Source organism: Lissotriton helveticus, chromosome 1_1 (assembly GCF_964261635.1).
Source record: "Lissotriton helveticus chromosome 1_1, aLisHel1.1, whole genome shotgun sequence".
Classification (NCBI taxonomy): domain Eukaryota; kingdom Metazoa; phylum Chordata; class Amphibia; order Caudata; family Salamandridae; genus Lissotriton; species Lissotriton helveticus.
In genome coordinates, this window is record NC_136057.1 from 502,051,633 (window position 1) to 502,076,600 (window position 24,968).

Here is a 24,968-nt window from a genome sequence, read left to right on the forward strand (position 1 = left end):
TTAGATAGGTTGTTATTAGTCGCGCTAGAAATCTCTTCCCAAGATACAAGCGACTCTTCAGGCATTAGCTGAAACCAATAATTAATGTCCGCGTCCAGCATAGGCTTTGCGAGACTGTCTTTAGTCCACTCCGGAGAACCAGGAGAATCCCAGATAGGAGACATGGCTGTGTAGTATGTAAGTTTCAGAGCCTTCCTTACCCTAGCCCAGGTAAGAGCCATATCTCTCAACATCTTCAATCGCACCTTTTAAAAAAAGCGTGCATCCCCATATTTATATAGGAAACCATTTAAACCCCCTTGGATCCCTGCCAGCATTTCCTTAAACATTATGCCTACTTCTGATCCGTCTGGACAGTTAAAAAGCAAGATCCCTGCTTTAAGTAGTAGAGTCCATGCATATATCTTCATATCCGGGGCACACAAGCCGCCTTTACTTTTTTTCCTACTCAATTTCCTCCACGAAATCCTGATTCCCTTTGACGCCCATACAAAGGAATTAAATTTAGCTTGACTTTTTCTGAGCTTCACTTCGTTAAAAGCTAGGGGTATATGCTGAAATAAAAAAATCAGTTTGGGGAGAAGCATCATCTTTATAATGTTCATTTTTCCGATTAGTGTAAGGGGAAGAAGAGACCAGTCCTTTAATGACTCAGTAATTTCTTTATTCACTTTATCTAGATTTCTATCCGTTAATTTTGCGATGTCCTGGGTCACTTGAACTCCTAAATATCTTATCTCATGTTTTAATATAGGGAGCTGAGCTTCCACATTCCAGAGCATACATTCTGTTTGGGGCTGGTTAATCTGATACCCAGAGAGCTGACCAAACTGAATTGCTGCAGTGTATATTAACGGGATTGCCTGTATTGGATCCGACGTGTATATCAACATATCGTCAGCATATAATGACCCTTTTTTTCCCCAATTTCTAAATTTAAAAGGCATGATGTCCATGTCTAGCCTAATCCTCTCCGCCAGGGACTCAATGTATCAATTAAAAAGCAGGAGAGAAAGAGGACATCCCTGCCGTGTCCCTCTCTTAATACATATGGGTGCTGATAGATTCCCGATAATCAGTACTCTGGCCATGGGATGCTGATGGTATGCAACCTTTACAACAAAATTTTTACAACGCACTACCATTAAAACGCAGGTATTACCACGCATACCATTACAACGCATTGTGCTGGGGGGCGCTCTAGGGTAAGTAATAAGTTTAATTTTCTATCCAACACCTTCCCTAGTGTCCACGGGGACTGGAGTTGGAATAGAAAATTATACTTACCACTATCCAGCACCTCTAAGCGCTATGCGTTGTAACGGTATTCGTTGTAAATACCGCGTTGTAAAGGTATGCGTGGTAAAAGTATGCGTTGTAACGTCATACATACGATGCTGATATATTGAGGATATGACTCTACAGAAGTTTTTTCCCAGATTACATTTCTCTAATACTCTAATTAAATAGACCCAATTTACACGGTCAAATGCCTTGGCGGCATCGAGCGTAATAATGGCCAAGGGCAGTTTATATAGAGATGCTGTATCTATAGCTCCCACTAATGATTGGATCATATTCTGGATAGATCAGCCTCTAACAAATCCCTTCTGATCCCCGTGCACCAATTTATCAGCAACACCATTCAGTCTCTCTGCTAAAATCCTGGCAAAGTTTTTATAATCGAGATTCAGCAGAGAGACTGGCCTATAAGATACACATAGCGCCCTCGGCTTAGATGGTTTGAGAATTAGCACCACAGTTGCTTCATTCCATGATGAGGGAATATTTCCTCCATCCTCAAAAATAGAAGAAAACAACCTACAGAGGATTGGGGCGACAACTGGGGACAACATTTTATATAGCTCTGCTGGCAGCCCATCAGGACCTGGAGCCTTACCCCTCTTGCTTGAATTAACTGCTGTAACTACTTCCCTCAGATCTAGCTTACTGTTTAAATTATTAGCTGCTTCATCCTCAATTCTCCGAACTGCATACTTCTCCAACCATGCTTGGATCGAAGTATTCTGAGGAGACAGGTCCTCATTATACACCTGTTCAAAGTGGCTAAAAAAAGCTTTTTCTATGTCAGAAGAGTTGTCTGAGATCTCACCCGTTATATCCGACAGCACCTCTTTAATTCTATTCCTAGATTGATCTTTTTTAGTTTTCCAAGCCAAAAGCTTCCCACTCGCTTCCCCATATTCAAAATGGGCAAGAGAGCTAGCCTGCCACCGCTTCCTGAGTCTAACATCCAAAACTTCTTCCAATTAACATTTACATAGTGCTAGTTCTTGTATAAGAGATGGTTCCGACTGATGTTTCTGAGCTAATAGATCTTGTTCTAACCTGGCTATTTCTATTTCTATTTCGGATACTTTAGCACTAAATCTTTTTTGCCTAGTAGATTGAATAGCCAGGATCCCCCCCCCTCAAGAAGGCCTTATAAAAAGGGAATTCTCTTGAAACTACTCCTAACTCAAAGAAGGCAACGGGTATATTAATCGTACCCTCAGACCCACTCTTCAATCCACATTCTAGACCTGCAATAGGACTCTCCTGGAGGACTTCCTCCTGCTGTGGCCTGCTGTGTTTTCCACAAGACTGCTTTGATTCACCTGGAAGGACTACTTTGCTGCATGGAGCCTGCTTTGAGCCCCCAGAGGCCTGTTCTGCTGCTGAGCCCTGTTCCGTTGTTTGGACCCAGGACTACCAGAGTAAATGCAAGGGCTAGTTGACTGGCCTTCTGATCAGAGCCCACAGGGACAGAAAAGGCTTCAACCATCTTGAACCCGCACCTGGACCCATCCAGAGGGAGTCCTAGCCCCCCAACTGGTACCCCTCCAGTTCTTGTCTCTTGGTGCTGAAGGTACCTAGATAATCCAAAACTTTGGATGTATAGTACTTTTTGGCTAAAACTGCTCAGATAATAGAGAGGCAACCTGCTTGTCTATCTGCCCAATGCGCATCACCGGTTGGCCTGACTTCGCATTTAGCTCCCACTATGTTGTTCTCTGAATCCACAAGTCCTGTTCAGTGGCTCTTTGCCAAAGGTGTATCCAGCCTTTTGGAATTCTCATCAGCTGAAGCCTGCATCCTCATCCCCCTGGAATTTTTTACTGAGTCTGTATGTAGAAATCTTTACCGTGGCTTCGCCCAGAGGCTCCCTGATGATGACGCCTCCTCCTCGGATACCGCCTGCAGCCTTGCCCTGCAGACCTTTACCTTCACCTTCTTAGAGGCTTTTTGTCAAAATTTCTTATAAATCCAAAAGGTAAGCGCTGACCTGGCCTAATCCACTGTTTGAATTTGACTCGTGCTCCATCCTGGTAGGCCATATTTTTGGATCGTGCAACCAAATGTCGGCTTGTCTTTTTGATCTTTCAAGCCCTAGTTTTTATCTTAAACTTTCTAAAGTCCTAACGCGGGTTCTATTGATTGTATTTTTGTCCTTTTGCTGTCAAATAATTTAATAAAAATTACTGTATTTTTCTACACTGATATGGAATTTTTCTTGTGTTGTGTTTTCACTTCATTTCTGTTTGTGTGCCGCATATAAGCTTTACACATTTCAGCATATACCCCTAGCTTTTTAAGTTAAACTGGACTGCTTTTGTGTCAAGCTACAAGAGGGGTAAGCACAAGTTAATTTAGTGATGTTTATGGTTCACCCTAACAGGGATTTTAGCTAGCCACAGCCGTTCAGGTAAGAGCAGTGAGGCCAGATGGGGGGGGGCGGGGGGATTTTGACGTACTATGACGAGGGAAAATTAGTTATTTAATTAATTTTTCCTTGTTATCATCCATCGAAATCTCCCCCCCCCCCCACCCGGCCCCATAGCCCCACCACTCTGAACTGCATGGGCCGCGGCTGATTGAGGCTGTTGCTTGAGCAGGGCTAACACCCACTCAACCAACAACCACATTTCTTACAATGGGCTTAACTCCCTGAGGTGTGGTTGAGCGCAGAGCCTCAGTGAACGACAGGCATTATGACCAATTATTCATTGCATGTAGCCAAAAGCCATATGCAGTGGGAGTTGGATGCCCATGATGTTGTTGTTACGTATGGTAATACGATATTACAATACGTAACAACATATGTAAGCCTCCATGGCTTACATTAAAAAACACTCTTGAAATTCACTGGAAAAACCAAAGGCTAAATTGACTTTATAGTTAGATGTTGAAAGATGACAAAACATAAGGTTAAAAAGCTTAAATTAACACTACAAGTCAATTATAGTTTACTGAGCTAAAAATAACTTGCGCCTCTGCCATGCACTGCTTATGATGTGACATATTACATTGCTCATTACATGTTAAATGACATAATTGATGACACCTCAAATGAAATTACTGATGACAGCACTGATAGATCCATAGTCAGATGCAACAAGACTTAATGAGTGTATATGTGTGCCTTTGTACCATGGAAGTAATGTAAGCCCTGGAGGCAAGTATGATTGTGAATGTTGAAAGTTTTATGGTGCACCATTCACAAATTACAAAAGTCTGAGATGCAAGTATTATTGTAAGTTTAACAAGGTTAAGGCTGAGCAACTTGATATGGGTTGCAAAGTTATGTTTGGAAGTGGGCTGAGGCTTAAAGCAGAAGCATGTTCCCAAAAACTCTGTGAGAAAGGCCAAGAGTCTGTCAACAACAAATTATCCATCAGTAAATGTCTGAAAAAGTGCTCACATTAAAAAGTTGTGATACAATCCTACAGATAACTGTTATGTAGCTAGGACGTTTATAAGGTGTGGGTGTTTATTCCCAGAACTACGGTGAGGATGTTGAGGCATTGCAAATTGTTCAATAATGTAGAATGTTGGGATGTCCCACTAAGAGGTGATTTTACTTGCATGGCTCTAAGGTTGCATGGTTTTGTGCTTATCTCATGTGTGTGTAGTATATTATGGTGTATTTTACTAAACTACAGAAAGTTTGTTTATGGAGCCTGGCTGAAGATGTCTTTTCATTGGAAAATTCATACCTGTCAACCTTTTAACTAAAACGTTTAGGTCATGTGAATAGAAAATTGGCCACAGGTGTAGCATATTGAATCATTTCACGTCAACAAACCTTAATTGATGGTGTCAATAAGGATGTAATTTAGCTTGTCATGAGTGATGTAATATGTGAAGTAACAAGCAGTGCATAGCGGGGACATTAGTTATAGTTAGCTCAGTAAACTATAATTTGTAAATGTCAGTAGTTTTTTGTTTTTAAACTTTATTTATATATGTATGTATGCATGTATGTATTGCTCCAAACTCAACACCAAGAGGTGGTGGAGATTTAAAGACAGCCAGAGAGAAAGTGCCCTCAAAGTAGAGATAAGCAAAATCTGCCTAAAGAATTTCACATAATGCAGGTGTGTTCAGATGCTTGGAGTTGCTATGTTGCTCCTATAATAAAAGAGGCCTGTGCCACTCACATAAAGTGTGATAATTGAGAAAGGTTGTGTGTATGGAGTATATGATCTCAATTTTTTTTAAATAGTATTTTGGGGTTTTATAAAGCTGTAAGAGTTTTAAAAATATAAATGCACCTAAAGCCTGCATCCTTGTTGTGTTTTCTGGATTTCCCAAATGATCCCTGTCCTGTAGAAAATGTCATACAATGCAAGCATTCAGCATTATCTAAGCTTAGGTCCTTATTGAATGCTCCACTAACCAATGGTATTACAGCCTTCAAAGACATTATAGGGACTCCCCCCCTCCTTAAGACCTCTAGCGCATGCTCCTGAAAAATTAGCATCCTATATTTTTACTCCCTTTTGCTGCCAAGATGCATGAGGCATTTGGTGCTAAACAACTATGTCATTTCCTTCTGGAAAATTATTGTCCAAATTGACACCCAAGCACGAGTCTGACTAGCCCCTAGCGCGGATACAGTGTTGCTGTAAATTGTTGCTGCACTAAGATTGGAGCAGGACATGGGTTACACCAATGCCCTGATCTTACTCTGCCTCACTACTGCTATTGAGGCACTTGGCATTGAAGGAAAAACTCTAATTTGGCTCAAATCCTTCCTTTCACATCGCTCACCGACTACTAAACTCATCAATCTCACTACTCAAAAATCTGGATTGACTTGGGAAGAACCTCAAGGGTCCTCTATCTCACCCCACTTGTTTAACATCTATGTCATGCTGCTTGCTAAAACCCTTATGAAGACAGGTGTCGGGACATATATGCATGCTGATGACACTCACCTTCTCCATTTAGATAACAAACCATCCACACATCTTGCTTTCCAACATATTATGCGATGCATATGGCAGTGGAAGGGTAGTAACAAATTAAAGATAAATGCAGAAAACATGCAAGTCTTGATAGTCAGTGGCCATAATGATCTGCTATTAGATACCTACTGGCCTGCAGGAATGGTCAGTTTACCTCCACAAGACAAAAAATGTAAAATTCCTGGGGGTTACAATCGACAATTCACTATTGATGCCTGCCTACGGATCAGAAGTGGTGTTTTCATGCATGTACCCCAACAAATATTAAGGAAGTGTGACCCTTACTTGACTTTTAAAAGCCGGGACATTGTGGAGCAGCGCTAATAGTCACAGTTAGGCCATGCAATGCACTCTGTTTAGAGCTGCCCATGACTGTACTAAAAACTCTAGATCATTCAGAACATGGAGGCCATGGCTGCTGATCCTCACTTTACTCATGCTAAGCTTATTCTTTGAAATCTTCACTTGTTCCTTGTGAGAAAAGTTATAAGCGTTAAAACTATGTTCCCTATTGAAACATCTGAGGTGACTAAGCGGAAAATGCAGATTTGCTACAAGACCCCATAAAAAGAGAGGCATAAAGAGGTAATTTTGCATGTATGGCAGTGCCTTAGGAGATTTTCATAATAGAAAAAGATAAGTAACATGTGGATCATAAATCACTTATCACTATACTATTACAGGAAAAATATTAGTCAAACGGAAATTAAAAATTTCCAATTGTAAAATTAGTTTACATAAAATATATAAATCAAAATATAGTGTCAAAATATCTTTATGTCCTGGGGAGAAGCTATGATTTTTGGATGATAATCTAAACTCAGCAGAATCTTGAAAGTAGGCTTGTTGACAACCAGACTTTGAGATTATGTGGTCCCAGAAGTGCATTTTTTTTAGCAAATCTGGGTATATTGACTGAGGGAATAGGTGTGTACACCTGGCTGCCTTTCAGCTTTACAATGAAAACCCAAACCTCACCAGATTCTACAGCAGGCCCACACTTTATGGCTGCTCAATAGTACCTCTGGAAGGCTGAGACTATCTTGTTTCCTAAAACATCTCCTTTCGCTTTATTCTTGCCTAGACGTCATAGATAGGGCACATCATGTGAGGCAATTATGCCCACAGGTAAATTGAAATAAAACATTGGCTTGTTTAATTGGACTAAAGCCTGTTACCTTATGCAGTGGATCTGTCATTGAGAAATGCTGTAGGGTGTACTTAACACAGGTATTGTGTTGATATAAGAAATTGTGTTTTATAAATACCACACAGCTATTAATGGCCTATCCTTGGAATGACTCTATTACTCTACTACTTTTTCAGAATTCTAGTGGGTCTGAATACATTATCTTGCTATGGGTTTACTGGCATTCTTGCATCGTCCATGATTCACTGCAAGAGTTGTTGTCATTGATAAACAAATCACACAAAGGAAGTCTTGAAAATAGTCAAAGAATTCTCAAAACCGTCAGCCACAGAGAACACCATTCACCCCTCCCAAGAACTCTGCGACACCCTTTCAGACCACTTCCACAGCAAGATCACCAACATCTACAATAATTTCAACATCCAACCCACCACCATCAACCCCGGCAAACTCAACCAACCAGCGAACACCAGCCAAACCATCACCACCTAGTCACCAATCACTGCCCTGACCTCATCAGCCATCATGGCTTCCATCCACTCCAGGGCGCCCACTGACCCCTGTCCTCACCACCTCTTCAACCTTGATATTAACTCAATCTGCACAGAACTCACCTGTATCCTCAACACCTCCTTCCCCACTGCAACATTCCCCGACAGAAGGAAATGAGCAGACATCAGATCCCTCCTAAAGAAAGCCTCTGCTGACCTCTAATCTCCCTGCCCCCATCAAGAAAGCTCTCAAAGCTCTCAAGAAAGCCATCAACCAGCATCTCATTGAATTCCAGGAAAAAAACCACCTACTGGACGCCTCTCAATCAGGATTTTCTGCCAACCACAGCACTTAGACCACACTAATTGCTGCCACAGAGTACATCAGAACACTCTTGATCATGGAGAAATGGCACCCTGATCCTCCTCGACCTCTCCACAGCATTCAACACAGCCTCCCAAACCACCCTCACCAACAGACTCCACAACATAGGCATACAGCAAGACATCCTCAAGTATTTTGCCTCCTTCCTTACTGGATGCACACAGAGCATCCAACTGCCTCCCTTCACCTCCACACCCAAAAACATCATATGCAGCGTACCCCAAGGATCATCCCTCAGCCCCGCCCTTTTCAACATCTACATGACCCCCCTCGCAGATGTCATCAGATTCCATGGACTCAACATATTCTCCTATGCAGACAACTCTCAACTGATCCTCTCATTCACTGTGGACCCCCCCAACGCCAAAACCAACTTCTGCAACGTCATGTCCAACATAGCCGAATGGGTGAGCAGCAACTCTCCCCAACTCAACTCCAACAAAACTGAAGTACTGATCTTCAGGAAGAACACCTCAACATGGGCCCACAGCTGGTGGCCTGCAGAACTCGGACCTACACCAACTGACCATGAAACTACAAGTTCATTAAGTCGTCTCCTCCTGCTTCCACACACTGTGCATGCTTCGCAGAATCTTCATATGGATCCAACTCAACACCAGAAAGACTGTCACTCAGGCCCTCGTGACCAGCCACCTCGACTACGGCAACGCCCTCTATGCCGGCATCTCCATCCAACTCCTCAGAGGACTCCAGACCATAGAGAATGCTGCTGCCAGACTCAGCCTGGACCTCCCCCAAACAAACCCACATCACCCGCCCAACTGAGAAACCTCCACTGGCTCCCCATCCAGAAAATATGCTATTTCAAGATCCTCATGCACGCCTACAAAGCCATCCATGACCTAGGACCAGCCTACTTCAACCATCGACTGAACTTCAACCAACCTGTTAGACCTATGCTCCTCTTCAATCGCCCTCGCACACATGCCCTGCATCCGCCACACCCGCAGCGGCAGTTTTTCCTTCTCCTACATCACAGCCAAGACATGGAACAACTTCCCCCTCCAGCTCCGTACTCCCCCCTCGCTTGCAGAATTCAGAAAGAGACTCAAAACCTGGCCCTTCAACTGAGACACAGTGCCCAGATTCCCTAGCGGTGACAGAGTAGTGATTTACAAATGCTGATTGATTGATTGCCTTCAGAAGAGGCACTAGTAGGTATCAACAGGATAAGCAAGCCCAAGATGTCCCTCATACAAACTGATATTGTCTGAACTGTTTGTTGTAACACGTTAACATGTGCTCATGTGAGAACTTGAGCCTACTCCCATGATGATAAGTCCTCATATAAAGAACGTAGAGCCGGACGGGACAAGCCTGGAGAGGCAGAGCTAGGAGCCATCCATTCTGCCTGTCTGCCTGGGTCCCGCTTTCCTAAAATCTATCAGTATTTACAGGTTCAGTTCAGTTCTCACACCTGAATGTAAGCCACTACTTATCATAGAGAGTGAAGAAATCCATGGACTCTTAAACGGCAACTTAATTGAGTCGGAGAATCCATGCAGCAGGCCCACAAGAAGCATTTAGTTTACAGGTCCTAGGCACCTGTAGTGCACTTTACTTAGGGTCTTATAAGTAAAGTAAATATGTCAATTGGGGATAATACAATGTTATCATGATTTAGGGAAAGAGCACACGCACTTTAGAAGTGGTTAGCAGTGGTAAAGTGCACAGAATCCTAAGGCCAGCAAAACCAAAGTCATCTTATGTACTCATTTAGGATATAGGAACTTCCAAACTTGTTAGCAAGGCAGAGGAATTCAACAGGACTAATAGAGAGCAAAGCAACTCACCAAAACATGAAGGAGCTCTCAGCCCTCTTTCAGTGTAGAATAAGTTCACAAAGCCAAAACAACACATTTTATGCACAGACCGAACACCCTTTTTTATGTGCCCAAGAGGATAGGTCATGAAAACGTTATAAAAAAAATAACTAAATAAAAAATGTAACTTACTTTGAAATTTCAAATGAGTGCCTGTCTTGGACGTTAAAGGAAGTATAAAGAAAAAGTAATACATGTGTGTGCAAGTTTCAGTCCATGAGCTAGTGGTGTAGCATGGGTGCCGTGAGCCCTGATGCAAGCACTGACAATTGGACGGTAGGCCCCTAGCTGGGTAGTGACAGACATACTAGGTTGCTATGGGCCTTGGTGTAACTGCACATGCTGCACCTGTGACAGCTAGCAGCCTGCAATGAACTGAGTAAGTTACCCTTATTAAAGATGAAGTGCAACACGGTGCAAATCATCGACATAAAACATTAACATTCAAGTTGATTAGGAAACAAGAGCTATAGTAAAATTATGAATGGAAAACTATGCTACTGGATGCTACTGGATAATTTGTGTTAATTTTCTACCAATCTGAAATGTAGATATTTACCGTTCTAGATTGGCAGCAAGGGATTAACATGCGAAAGTATATTCAGGGTGTGACAAATGGCTCTTACATGTTTTCACATGACAAATCAAGGCACTCTTAGAACAAATATAGTGGGAATGTTTTATCTGCACAGAGTAAGTCGCATGACTGCATGGTGCTTAATTTTACCGAAGACACTAATAATTTTTCTTTATAGTAATTGAATTGTGTGCCTTCGAATCATCAGTTAAACATTAGTCATAAGAAATGCCTTATTTATGAAAAAAATATATATATTTTAACTTACATACAGCTTGATTCTTTTTTTTATATAAATGTTATTGCTAATGACAAAAATGCCTGACTGTGACTTATTATAGCTATCTTTAGTCGTTCAGACCCACAATTACAAAAATAAACTTTAGAGTTCTTTGCAGCGTATAGTAAGAAACATGGGGCAGATGTACTAAACCTTTTAGCGGCAGCATACCCTGCGATTCACAAAAACAGAGGGCTTGCAGCCGCTAAAAAGTTATTTGATATGTACTGAACCCATTCTAGGAGTCGGTAAAGTTTTACTAAGAACTCGAATGGGTTTAGAAATGGATGAAGTCGATAGCGGTATGTTTAGGGAATCCTTTCCAATTTGTGATTTAGTCCCATATGTATCAATGATTTCTGACTGGACTTCCGGCCTCAAAACATTGATAATTTACCAACTCCCATGATGGGATGGCAACTGATTTACGAAGGGGAAGGTGTCCCCTTTCGACATTTCTCCTAATCGAGGTGAAAGCTTCAGTGGGAGCAATCAGTGGTCGATAATAGTGATCGGTTGGCAAAACAAGATACCGGTTGGAAACAGCAGAGTTGCAATTTGTGAACACTTATTGCTACTATTATCTTAGTACCCTTGGACCTATGTATTATCAATGTGTTCTTTACATGCACTTCCATTATATTATAAACTTTCTAACCATACTCTGCACTTTTTCCTCATTCTATGGGGTAGATTTACAAGCCCCTTGCGCCACTTTTGCATCACTTTTCCCATGTTGAAAGTGACGCAAAAGTGGCGCAAGGGGCTTGTAAATCTGCCCCAATATGTTTATTATTACCGTAAAGTACAGTAAAAGTGACCAGGTTGAATTTCACACACTTCTTTGCCTGGAGAAAATGAGAATGACAGTGTTAGGATTATTTGTGGCCTGTGAATGAGGGACCATGGTTGACCTGTAAGCAGAGAACGGCCCGGGACCAGGGTTCAATTCCCGATGCGGCAGGGTCTTGGACCAGGGTCAACGGACTTGATAATTCTCCCCTCAGTGCCTACTCTAACCAGGGAACACACTCGGTAACTCTGGGCATTAAGCTTGCCTCATCTCTACAATGGCCCCCCACAGATGCCAGGGATGCCTGGTTTCACCCTGGAGATACCCAGAAAGGGAGCATCTCACAGGGAAAACCAGGACGGGTTCCCCAGCGGTCTACAGCGCCAGGACACTCGGGTAGAGTAACAGTGCGCTTTACAAGTATCCCACATTTACATTTACATTTACATTTAGGGTCAATAAATAATAACAAATTTGGTGTGGTGTCATTTATCATGATCATAAAACACAGCTGGGCAATACAGCTTTCATGCCAATAGCAGGCTTCTTCATGTATGTGGTGTTTCTTCTTTCAGCTCCTGATGCTCCTTACACACATTGGAAGCAAACCGTGTTCTACCTAGAAGACTACCTGACTGTGAGAAGAGGAGAAGAACTTTATGGAACAATGTCCATGAAACCCAACTCAAGCAATATTGTAAGTTAATGCAACTATTGTAATAATAGTTTTATTCTCAGGCTTTTGCTTACTGAAACAATAGTTTATTTCTGGTACAAAGTAAAAAATAATTTTTTTCTTGAATTGACCTGCTCATGGTGCAAGAGTGCCTGAATTGGTGCTAGCCAACACATTGTGCCTCCAGCGCTGGTAAAAGGCAGGAACGCACCAAACAATGTTACGTACGGTGCTTCCTCCTCTTTCCCTATTACGCAGCGCATCAAGGTGACTTGCTGCACTGCACTACGTTGTGTGATATGCTGATAAATATGCCCTTAAATCTCTGCCTTTACATAATCAAGAAACTTCTAGACCTACGTTTACTAAGGCTTTGTGGTGTTGCAAAGTGACACAAAGGGATGCAATGCATCACAAAGTGACACACTGGTATCTACTTTCAAGAGCAGAAGGTCATTTGAGCTAGAAAGGTGCACATTTGGTCAACGGAGTCATTACTTAGGTTGATTACCACAAACATCTATAGGTCTTGATGAAACCCCAGATTCATTAAGATAGCCAGACCAGACTGTGTCAAAAACAAATGCCTCCTTAACCCCTTCGACGCTCATGACGAGCTGGGCTCGTCATGAGGTAGCCTCCTCGCACGCTCATGACGAGCCCAGCTCGTCATGAAACATGGGAATGAGTAAATCCCAGCGTACGGGCGGAATTCCGCCCGCACGCATGCGGTTAAAGGAGGAGTTAGCAAAGGTAAATGTTTTCATTTCTCAAAAAACCCAAACATTGCATGAGTGCTAAACCGCAAGGCACACATGAAATGCATGAAATCCATCTGAAATGTGTCTAGTAATAGGAATTTGAATGGAAATGGGTTCCTCAAGTAAAGATTCTATGCTAGGCAGCACACTAACCTTTGCACCTTGGTGTACTGCTGTGTGTCTCATAATGCAGCCGAGTTAGAGTGTCAGGGCAGGGGATTACAGCAGCAGCAATCAACCTAACTCTAGCACCTGCTGGATACTCCATCATTAGACAGGACAGACAAAAGAGGAAAGGTGGCGGACTAGCAATCATCCACAAAGATTAAATCAATCACTCCACCTTCAAGACCACAGAACACTCGACTTTCGAATACCTTGGAGTAGAACTCACTGCCAAAGGCTCCGCTCCCATTAAATTTCACACCATCTACCACCCTCCTGGTGATCGTACCGTTTTCATAGAAGAAATAACTAACCTACTGACACGGTTCTCCCTAGCTGACTCGAAGGATGTCTTCTTGGGCGACTTCAACATTCACTGGAACAATGCTGAAGATACCACAGTACGCAATCTGACTAACTTTTGTACAATTAACGATATCAACCAACTTTGCAATGAACCAAGTCACATCACAGGTGCCACTCTAGATACGATTATCACAGAAAATGATCTTGTCTCACTTCGATCCATCACACCTATTGACTGGTCAGACCACCATCTAATACTGTTAAATATAGAGATCTACCTCAGATCCCAAACAAACCCCTCCGACAGACCCAAGCACTGGGCCAGGAATATAAAGCAAATATCAATGACAGAACTGGAGACCAGGATCTGTGCCCAACTACAACCACCCTCCTGCTCACACAGTTGATGACCTCACTACCCACTACAACACAGTGATATCTTCTGACCTCGAACTAATGGCATCGCTCAAACTGAAGCAGTCTAGATCTATCCAATCTAAATCTTGGTTATGGAGACAAAACCCCTCTAAACTGAACCTCTCACTCCTAAGAACAGCACAGCTTTCCTACAAGAAACACATCTTCAGAGAAAAGGCCACTTTCTTTTGCAACCAACTTGACCGCGGTAAGGACAGCCCAGAGAGATTTTCAAAATTATTAAATGGCAAACTACCCTTTTCTCCCAACACAAAACAAAAGCCACCACTGAACGCTGTGAAGAAATTGCCAACTTCTTAAATGATAAAGTTGCAAAAATTTAACAATCCCTCACCAAAGTCACAAATCTGACATCCCTTCTAACTTTCTCCTCGGCCTCACTCCCCTACATAGCAGAACCATCTCCTGATGTAACCAAGGAATGTATGTGCTCTATAAAAACTAATTTCAACCTTGATCTCCTTCAACTGAAAAACAAAGCAAATTGGTCTGATTTTGAACCTATGACTGAAAGTGAAGTCTTCAATATAATTGCTAAGTTAAAGCCCACATCCCACACTTTGGATCCTATGCCTTCCACAATAGTTCAAAACCGCAACCATATCATTGCCCCGTTCTGGACTAAAATCATCAACTCATCTCTCTCCTCACACAGTGTTCCTGACTACCTCCAACTAGGCCAAATCTCACCCATACTCAAAAAAACAGGTACCGACCCCAATGACTTCAATAACTTCAGCCCTATCAGAAACCTTCCCTTTCTAGCCAAACACTGGAGAAATATGTCCTACAACAACTAAACCAACACATAGAAGAATTCAACCTCCATGACACCTTCCAATTGGGGTTCACGAAAGACTGTAGCACTGAAACTGCTATGCTCAATATCTCAGATGACCGCAGATCCTTGGATGAAGGAGATGCATGCCTCCTAATCTTGCTTGACCTATCGGCTGCCTTTGATACCGTAAATGACCCTGCTTTACTTGAGACACTCGAGACCCGTACTGGGATCAATGGCACAGTCCTTGGATGTTTCAGATCTTACCTGCAACATTGTTTGCAACAAATACAAATCAACAACTGTTTCTCAAAACACTAGGTCCTCATGGTGTACCCCAAGGCTCAACACTATCCCCGGCCCTTTTCAATCTCTCATGGAACCCCTTACGGTTATCCTGAACCAAGCAGGGGTCAAATATCACCAATTTACTGATGACACCCAACTCTATTACAAGATTAAATCACCCAATGACATCCAACATCTGAATACCACATTAATCAAGATACAAACTTGGCTTAATTTCAACCACTTAAAGCTGAACACCAGCAAAACTGAACTGCTACTTTTCTCCCCGAAAAAGAACCTGCTACCAATCCAAGTATGGCTCAAGAATTTGGACGCTCTAAACTGTTCTCTAACACTGTCCAACACCGTTAAGTCCTTAGGTGTCACCCTGGACAGAAACATGTCATTGAAAGCCCACAGCAACAAAGGAGCACTAATCACACTAAAACACCTCAAGAAAATCCAACCTTTCATTCCCCCTGAAGATTTCAAGACAATAGTGCAATCACTTGTCCTCTCAAAACTGGATTGTTAGATCTTGCATCTTTGGCTTGGTTTCCCCTTTTGCCTCGACCTCCTGTATTTTTGATGCTGTGCTGGATTTCATTGTTGCTGGTTTAGATGCTTTGGGCACTTTGCCACGGCTGATCAGTGCCAAAGTGCAAGTGCTCCCTTAGTAAATTGTTATTGTAATTGGTTATCCATGATTGGCATATTTGTATCACCAAGAAGTCCCTAGTAAAGTGCACTGAATGTGGTGCCAGGGCTGGTGATACAAATGCTACTAGTGGGCCTGCAATACTGATTGTGCCACCCACATGAGTAGCGCTCAAATTGTGTCTCAGGTCTGCCACCACAGTGCCTGTGTGCAGTCTGTGAACTGCCATGTCAACCTGGCCAGTGTCCCCACTGACTAGGCCTAACCCTTCCCTCTCAGTGCACATTGGTCACCTCTATGGAAGGCCCAAGGTACCCCCTTGGGCAGGGTGGAGTATATCTGAAAGGGAGAGCATGTACTAGTGCAGGTGACATGCTCTGGTAGTGAATTACAGCCATTTTCGTTTTTCACTATTGTAATGCTATCTTGCCCATAGGCTATAATGGGGAATGCTGGCTACAGTGGCTACCTGCATATCTTCCCATAGGAGCAAGATAGGACACAAAAGACTGGTATCCCATACTTTTGTGTCCTACCTCAGAATTTAATAACACATCTTTTAGGGAAGGTGGTTTTTAAATCCTGTGTTTGAGAACAGCACTTTTCGAAAGTTGCTGTTCTCTTGTCTGACCTTTCTGTGTGCCTTGGCCAGTTTGTGAATTGACTTTCTGGTTTGTGAGTGGCAGGGGCTGGGTGGCTCCCAGAGGCTGAGTGGGCCATCCCTGGGCTGAATAGCTCCATCTGCATCTAGAGTGGTGGGAGGGGGTAGCACCTGGGCCTGAATAGGGTTGTGCCTGCCTTCCACAATGCTGGCTCCACCTCCTGCTGGGCAGCTGATGACCCTGCCCCTCTCTCTATGAAAGGAAAGGAGAGGTCAAGAAAACAAAGTGCTCAAGAAACACCCAGCACTGGTTCAGACCGGGCTCAGAGCCCTCCTGCACAAAGGGATCAAAGACTTGTGGGCGTATAAGTATAGGACCCCAGACTACAGAGGATTAGATCATCCTGGAATCAAGAAGGAACCTCTGCCAAGGAGAAAGCTGAAAGACTGAAGGGGAAGGACTGTCCTGCTGTGTGTTTGTGGGCTGACCTGCAGTTGCTTTGCTGCCAAGGAGAGGGGAAGGACTTTCCTTTGTGCTGTGTTCTCTTGCTTGAAGAGATCTCTAAGGGCATGAGTTGAGCTGGCTCCCTTTTAAGAAGTCCCAGGAACAAAAGGACTTCATCCCCAGATTCCCTGAACTCTACTGAGAGAGTTCTGTCCTTCCCAGAGGGTTTGGGCCAGTTGTGGTACCTTGGGAAGTTGTACCTGTGTTTGGGAAGCTGGAAAAGAAGATACTAAAGACTTTCTGCAATGTTTCCCACATCGCTCGCCTGCGGAGTGCATCCCCGTCAATGCGAGGAAATTCCCGCCGCCGCGAAGATCGAGATCTTCGTAGCGCCTGTTGCCGCTGCAAGAACCAATGCATCCTTTGCTTGCGGAACACATTGCTCCGGTGCGGGAAAAGTACCATCGCTGCGAGTATCGTCGCAGAGCCTGTCACCACTGGGTGAGATCGTTGCACTGCTTGCTTGTGGACCGCATCACGTCGCTGCGAGAGTCGTCGCAGAGCAATCGCATCAAGGGGCCACGAGAGGAGAAGATCGACGCTGCTCTGCACATTGCCGCAGCACCTGAGATCGTCGCCGTCCCGAAGATTGTCGCATCGTATATTTTGCAAGAAGCATCCTACGTAACCTGCGCACCGGAATCCATACAAGGTATCGCATCGCTCCCCATACAGACTGGAGTCATGGCAAAATACTGGCTGCGTCCAGCAGGGTTGTTGCATCGCCTCCCCCGGGTCTCAGGAGTGACGCATTTCTTGTTTTTCAACGCAGCAACTTTCACTTGGTACTTTTGTTGCATCTAAAAATACTGTTGGCTAAAACGTGACGCAACTGTGGATTATTTTAACATAACCTTAAGAACTCTATTGAAACCCTATTCTTGAACTGCGTATGTTGGATTTTTGTCGTTTTGGTCCTGTGTAGTTTAGATTAAATACCTTTATTTTTCTAAATTTGTGGTGTTTTCACTGTGATACTGTGAGTGTTGGTACAAATACTTTACACATTGCCTTTGATAAGCCTGTCTGCTCGTGCTAAGCTACCAAGAGAGTGAGCAGCGGTTATCTAAAAACTGTATCCCCCTTACCCTGACTAGAAGCAAGGGTCCCTATTTGGACATTGGTACCTACCTCTGCCAACTAGAGACCCCCAGATCTAACATTGTTGGTCAGTTGTGGGATTTTGAACTTGTATTTGTACTCGACCCACAGTGATTGGTGTACATCACTAGTGAGTGCAGACCACTACGCCACTGCATACCATGTTTGAGTTTTTTGTTGGTTCTATTTTTGAGTAACTCTTCAAAGCATCATGTCTCAGAATGGAAAGGTAGCAAGTGTGGAGGCTGAATTAGAGTTTTGCATTGAGGATTTGTATTCCTACAAAGTGGAGCAGCTCAAACAATTCTTCAAGGATCGCAGTTGTACTGTGAAAAGCAACTCTAGAAAGGATGAGCTGCAGAGAATCTTGAAGGCCTGGTGGGAGGCCCAAGAGGGAAACGATGCCAGTAGAAGGGTGGGGTTTCAACCCCAGGATTTGCCAGTGGGCAATCCAGGCTCAAGTCCTGGCAGCAACCATTCCAGTAGGGGTCTTACCCCAGACGAGTTAGAGGAGAACCAAAGAGTGAAAAATCATGAGTTGGAGCTTATGAAAATAAAAATGAGGCAATTGGAAGTAGAGAAAGAGGCAGAGGAGAGCAAGAATGCCCATGCCCTGGAAGAAAAGAGATTGCTTTTGGCTCATGAGTTGAGCATGAGGGAACTGGATATCAAGGCCAAACAGGTGGATTCCAGTTCAAATGGTGGCAGCGCACAGCCAGTGCCAGGGGGTAAAGTATATATTCCCAAGGATTTAGTACAGAATTATAATAGGAGTGAGGATATCTATGCCCGGTTTACCTCTTATGAAATTGCTTTGAGAATGAATGTTGCGCCTGAACAGCATTGGGGGGCGGGCCTGTGGAAACATTTTGAGGCTTCTGGGAGGAGTGCTCTGGAGTCCGTAGAGTAAGCAGGTACCATGACCTACCCCAATATGAAGGAGGCCCTATGTCTCAGGTATGGACTTACTCCAGAGCAATACAGACTGCAGTTTAGGAACTCCAAGAAGAAAGAGTCTGAGACTTGGATGGAGTGTGTGAATTTGTACTCGCGTGCACTGGAAGGTTGGATGAAGGGCAGCAAAGTAACTGATTATAAGGGGTTGTTGCATTTAATTACTTGGGAGATTTTGAGTAGTCTTTGTGTTCCAGAGCTGCCCCAGCATCTTTTAGACAGCAAGCTGACTGGTGATACAAATGCTACTAGTGGGCCTGCAGCACTGATTGTGTAACCCACACGAGTAGCCCTAAAATGGTGTCTCAGGCCTGCCACCGCAGTGCCTGTGTGCATTCTGTGAACTGCCATGTCAACCTGGCCAGTGTCCCCACTGACCAGGCCTAACCCTTCCCTTTCTGTGCACATTGGTCATCCCTATGGAAGGCCCAAGGTACCCCCTTGGGCAGGGTGCAGTGTATGTGAAAGGTAGAGCATGTACTAGTGCAGGTGACATGCTCTGGTAGTGATTTACAGCCATTTTTGTTTTTCACTATTGTAAGGCTATCTTGCCCATAGACTATAATGGGGATTGGTGGCAACAGTGGCTACCTGCATATCTTCCTATAGGAGCAAGATTGGGCATAAAAGTCTGGTATCCCTGAACTCAGAATTTAATACCACATCTTTTAGGGAAGGTGGATTTTAAATCCTGTGTTTGAGAACAGCACTTTTAGATTGTCGCACCGCTTGCTTGCGGATCGCATCACGTCGCTGCAAGAGTCGTCACAGAGCCATCGCATCGAGGGCCCGCCAGAGGAGAAGGTCGATGCAGCGCCGCGCATCGCCGCCGCACCTGAGATCGTCGCTGTCCCGAAGATCGACGCATTGTACCTTTTGCGCGACGCTTCCTACGAAACCTGCGCAGTGAAATCCATACAAGGTATCGCATCTCTCCCCATACAGATCGGAGTCAATGCAATAAGCCTGTTGCGTCAAGCAGGGTTGTCGCATCGCCTCCCCAGGGTCTCAGGAGTGACGCATCGCTTGTTTTTAAACGCTGCAGCTTTCACTTTGAACGCAACTGTGGATTATTTTAACACAACCTTAAGAACTCTTTTGAAACCATATTCTTGAACTGTGTATGTTGGATTTTTGTCGTTTTGGTCTTTTGTAGTTTAGATTGAATAACTTTATTTTTCTAAACTAGTGTGGCGTCCATTTGTGGTGTTTTCACTGCGTTACTGTGAGGGTTGGTACAAATACTTTACACATTGCCTTTGATAAGCCTGTCTGCTCGTGCCAAGCTACCAAGGGGGTGAGCAGGGGTTATCTAAAGTGTGTATCCCCCTTAACCTGGCTAGAAGCAAGGGTCCCTATTTTGACATTGGTACCTACCTCTGCCAACTAGAGACCCCAGATCTAACATGGATTATGGTAACTCCACCTTCACAGGAACTCCGGAAACTCACCTGGCCCCCTTAAGCTCAGTTCTGAACATGGCAGCCCAGCTAATAACAGGTGGCAATCGGTTTGAGCACATCACAGCGGCCCTCAAGAGCCTCAACCGGCTCCCAATAGAAGGAAGATGTTTTCTACAGGACAGCTTGCATCACCCACAAGGCCCTTCACACACATAACCCCAACTATCTGGAGAACAACCTTTCGAAAGCTGGTATAGCCAAATCTCTAAGGAGCTCCAAAGCACTTCTTCTCATACCTGACAAACTGAAAAAGAAATCCTCCCAGACTCGGTCTTTCCCTGGAAATGCACCCACGATATGGAACTCACTCCCTAGTGACCTGCACTGCAACCCCTCATTTTCCTGTTTCAAGCGGGACCTTAAACATCTATTGCTCAACAAATACATTAGCACGCACCTTAAATGAGCTATGTTCCCAAAACTCACACCCACTCTGCCATGACCAATTTGTAATGGTTAAATGAGTGTTTCAGGGGTCCACTATGTTTTGTACATCTTTTAGCTCAAGCGGTTCCTAAGTCCGCATACAGTAACTACCGCTGTGGCCTAACGATTTTCTTTTTGCATGTACTTCAATCTAATGATTGCGCATCATAGCATTATATGTAAGGTGCTCTCATACCTTTTGGTCTTGCTAGCGCTATAAAATAATAAATAAATAATAATAAGTAGATATGACTCCGCGCTCACTTTTTTCCCTTGCGTAACTCAGTACAGCAAATTTGTTTGCTTTTCTAGATTGCATGAACAATGAGCAAATTTGCCCCCTTCAGTTCCTGTGTGTGCTGTGTTTGGTTATTTGGTATGGGTTGTTCACCCCCCCCTTTCTTTTTAACTGACAAGTTAGGTGGATTTTCCTATAATTAATCTTCCTGTTTTTCCTACCTGGGATCCTCCAACAGGGCAGTTGTCCCAAAAGGTGCTTTTTTCCCAGGAATACCTGGGTCATTCCCAACCACTCCAGGGACCGTCCAGACTAAGGAAAACTGCAGGGGAGGGGAAAGCGAGGCATGGCACAAAAAGGTGGGGTATTTTTTATTTCTGACAATATAGATAATAATTTAATAATAGTATAGGAGAGTCATGATATTCCTTTGAAATAGCAGAGAACTGACAGATTAAAAAGGCAGTATGATATAACTTAAAATGAGGAAAACGTACACCACCCTCCGTTTTTGGTCAAATTAATTTAGATAAAGCAATACAAACAGGCTTGTTATTTCAAAGGAATTTAGTACAAATACTAATAATCTGAGAAAAGTGATTTTTTAGGAATTTTAAAGGGTAAGATTGAGAGCGTAAAAAGAACATGAGGGACAATCATCATTTTAATGGTGTCTAACCTACCCCACCAGGATAAAACTAACGGTGACCAGGAAGACATACATTTTTGAAGCTTAAGTTTTAAGGCAGTGATATTATGAGTTAATATATCAGGTATGTTAGAGGAGAACCATATTCCTGGGTATACTCTCCTATACCAACATGGGTCGCTTTTGAACGTTCACTTTGCATGACTTTTCCTTTCAGGATGTTGTTTTTATGACTAATTGTACTTTCATTTCCAAATACCCTATTTTAAAGAATTCCCATCATTTACTACATACTCTTTTTACCCATGGATTTGACTTTTATCACTCTTTTCTGGGCCCCTCTATATGGTATAACAAATTAATTACATTTCGCCATAAGTCTTTTTATTTCAAGCACTGGAGAGAAAAGGGTATTTTTTATGTACATCATTTGATAGCTAATAATACCATTATATCATTCCCTCAACTACAAGACAAATTTGACCTCCCTGACTCTTGTATTAAACAATATAACACATTATTCCCTGTACTTCAAACCTTTCAGGTAAACAACAATTCTAATTCCAATGTTACTTCAGTTACCCCTGTGACACCCTTATTTAATATCATTATGGATCCCATTCCAAGAGCTTCCTCCACATACAAAACTATGGGGTCTATTAGGATGGCGGATGGATGGCCACCGCCGAGCCGGCAGTGGCAATCACTGGGCTGGCGGTGGACATCTGCTCGCGATTGCTACCTGGAAAAACATGTCTCTCTGGAAATTCTGATTTTACCTGACTCCCTTCCCATTAGAGTCTTTCAGTTGGGTTAAGTTATAGTTCCTTTATAGCTGGCAGGAAGCCAGGGGTCACCTCTTACCTTTTAAGCATCACTCAATCAAATGCCTTTTCAGTGTCCAGGAGGATCATGGCAATAAGATGGCCTAAAACCCCAGCCACATCAAATATAGCACTTGCCCACCTGATGTGATCTGTTATTTCCCTCCTCGGTATAAACCCATGCTGCCAATGAGACACCATATTGGAGATAGCCCTACCTAACCATGCCGCGAAGACCCTATCCTTGTGTCACAGTTAATTAAAGATATCCACTTGGCTGCTAAGGGTCTTCAACGAGCTCCATTGACTTTCCATTGAAATCAATGGAAAGTCCATGACGAGTTACCCTTGTCATTAGCGCTGAAGGGGATATAGGCCTGTTAGAGGCCGGATACAGTGAGGATTTCCCTTTTTTCTTGAACACCACTATATTAGTTGTTGTCCAGGAAACTGGGGCCAATCGTCTTCTCTGGGCCTCCAAAAAAGTATTGATCATAGCCCTCTCCAATATTGCAAAAATTCTCTGTAAAATTTCAAAGGTATTCTATCTGCCCACTTAGCCTTTCCCAGTGCTTAGACGTTAAGTGCAAAATTTATTTCCTCTACCGTGATTGGGGCATCCAGAGCAGCCCTCTCCAGTGCACTAAGTCGTCCTACCTTGCCCAGATCGAGATACTGCTCGATGTCTACCGGAGTGGCTGGCTCCTCTGCCCAGACCAGTTCTTCGCAGACCTCCTTGAATACATTTTAAAAGGCTTCTGGGGTGTTAACCTCCTGCCCTCCCTTACCCTTTATTGTACGGATGCTACTGTGCAACTTATTCTGCCAAATGCATAATCCCAGAAGCCTGGCTCTGCTCTGATTGTATTCATTGCCCTCTGCCCTCTCAATTTGATGTTTCTCTGCTGCCTTTGCCGGAAATGTTTTATTAATGCTTGCCTTAACTACTGAAATCTTTTGAATGACCTCCTGAACCTCCTGCCCTTCCCCAATCATTGTAACCAGCCGAACTTCCAGTGTACTCAAATCCTTGCACAGTGCCTCCATCTTGTTGACCCGACTCCTCTGGATATATAGACAGAAGCTAAGAGACTCTCTCCTGAAACCCTGCTTTCAATGCATCCTAAACTTCCCCAGCCGTGGCACTCTCTCTATGGTTCTCCCAAAAATTTGCCAACCAACTGTTCATATGCTCTACATAGTCCAGATTAAATAGCAGCCCCCCCTGTCTAAAGAACATGTTTGAGTCCCAACTACCAAAAGCTCAATAACCAGGGGATCTAAAAATATCATTGGATGCCTCTTGATATGGGCTTCACGAGTTGACCCAGCTGAAATCAGAAAATTTTCCAATCTTGCAAATTTCTTATGGAAGTATGAACAAAAGTGTAACCTGTGTCTAATGCCCTCATCTTACCCCAACCATACTTGAGCCCATGATTCCTCTCGAGATGCTGCAATGCCCTAAAGACTCTGGGCTTCTTGCCCACATATCTCGCAGATGATAGTGACACTTGAATATAACACCCATGTATAGTCACGTCCCCACATACGATGAGTGGGTTATGCCATGAAGCCAACTCTACATTCAGATGCTCAAGCACCCAGGTTCATCATGGTTAGAGACATAAACTGAAGAGATAGTAAACATGAACTGGTCACCTGACATTCCGTTGATGCCCACCTGCCCACTTTGTCTGCGAGGTTGTGTTTGACATCATAGACACCCCTTTGAGTTAAAATTGCCACCCTCCTCATAGTGGTTGCCTATGTTGTATAGACGAAGAGTAAATAGCCCAGAGTTTGAAACAGATCCTTTCTGAACCCCTCAATATGTGTTTCTTGTACACACACAATATCTGGAACCAATCTTCTCAGCCCAGCTGCTACCCTGAACCCTTTGGACTGATTGTTCAAGCCCTGGGTCTTGAGCTCTCTGATGCGGATCCCTGCTCCGTGCCTTTTAATGTTAGAGGGAATCTGTGAGCCTTCTGAGTTTCATAGTCCCAATTCCACCCTTTAAGTTCAGAGAAGACCTTTCAAAATAGGTTAAGCATAAATGATCTGATGTCGCTGTCTTTAGCACCCACCTCAATCCACAGAATCCACAAGTTATTGCAGCATTGCTGATTCTTGAACTCCTTCAATTTTCACTGAATATCTGCCAATTGTACCTCGCGCTAAACAGTCTGAGACTTTATTGCAGCAAATTCCTCTTCCAGTGCAGCAGCTCAGTTTTCTACCACCCAAATCCTTTCTGTAACAGCGTGTTTTGAAGACTTACCGCACTCTGAGGCTTTCTGATTGCAGCTTTAGCTCGTCGGTTATCAGATCACATCTCCTCTTGATGGGACATAATGCAA

General features: G+C 43.5%; 1 protein-coding gene across 1 annotated transcript in view; it reads left to right on the forward strand.

Moving 5' to 3' along the window:
* PRMT8 (protein arginine methyltransferase 8) overlaps positions 1 to 24,968 on the forward strand; it is a 755,104-nt gene that overhangs the window by 715,786 nt on the left and 14,350 nt on the right. The window contains exon 9 of the mRNA XM_078654149.1: positions 12,347 to 12,468. Coding sequence (XP_078510275.1) covers positions 12,347 to 12,468 — 122 coding nt within the window. The remainder of the gene's footprint in view (positions 1 to 12,346; positions 12,469 to 24,968) is intronic.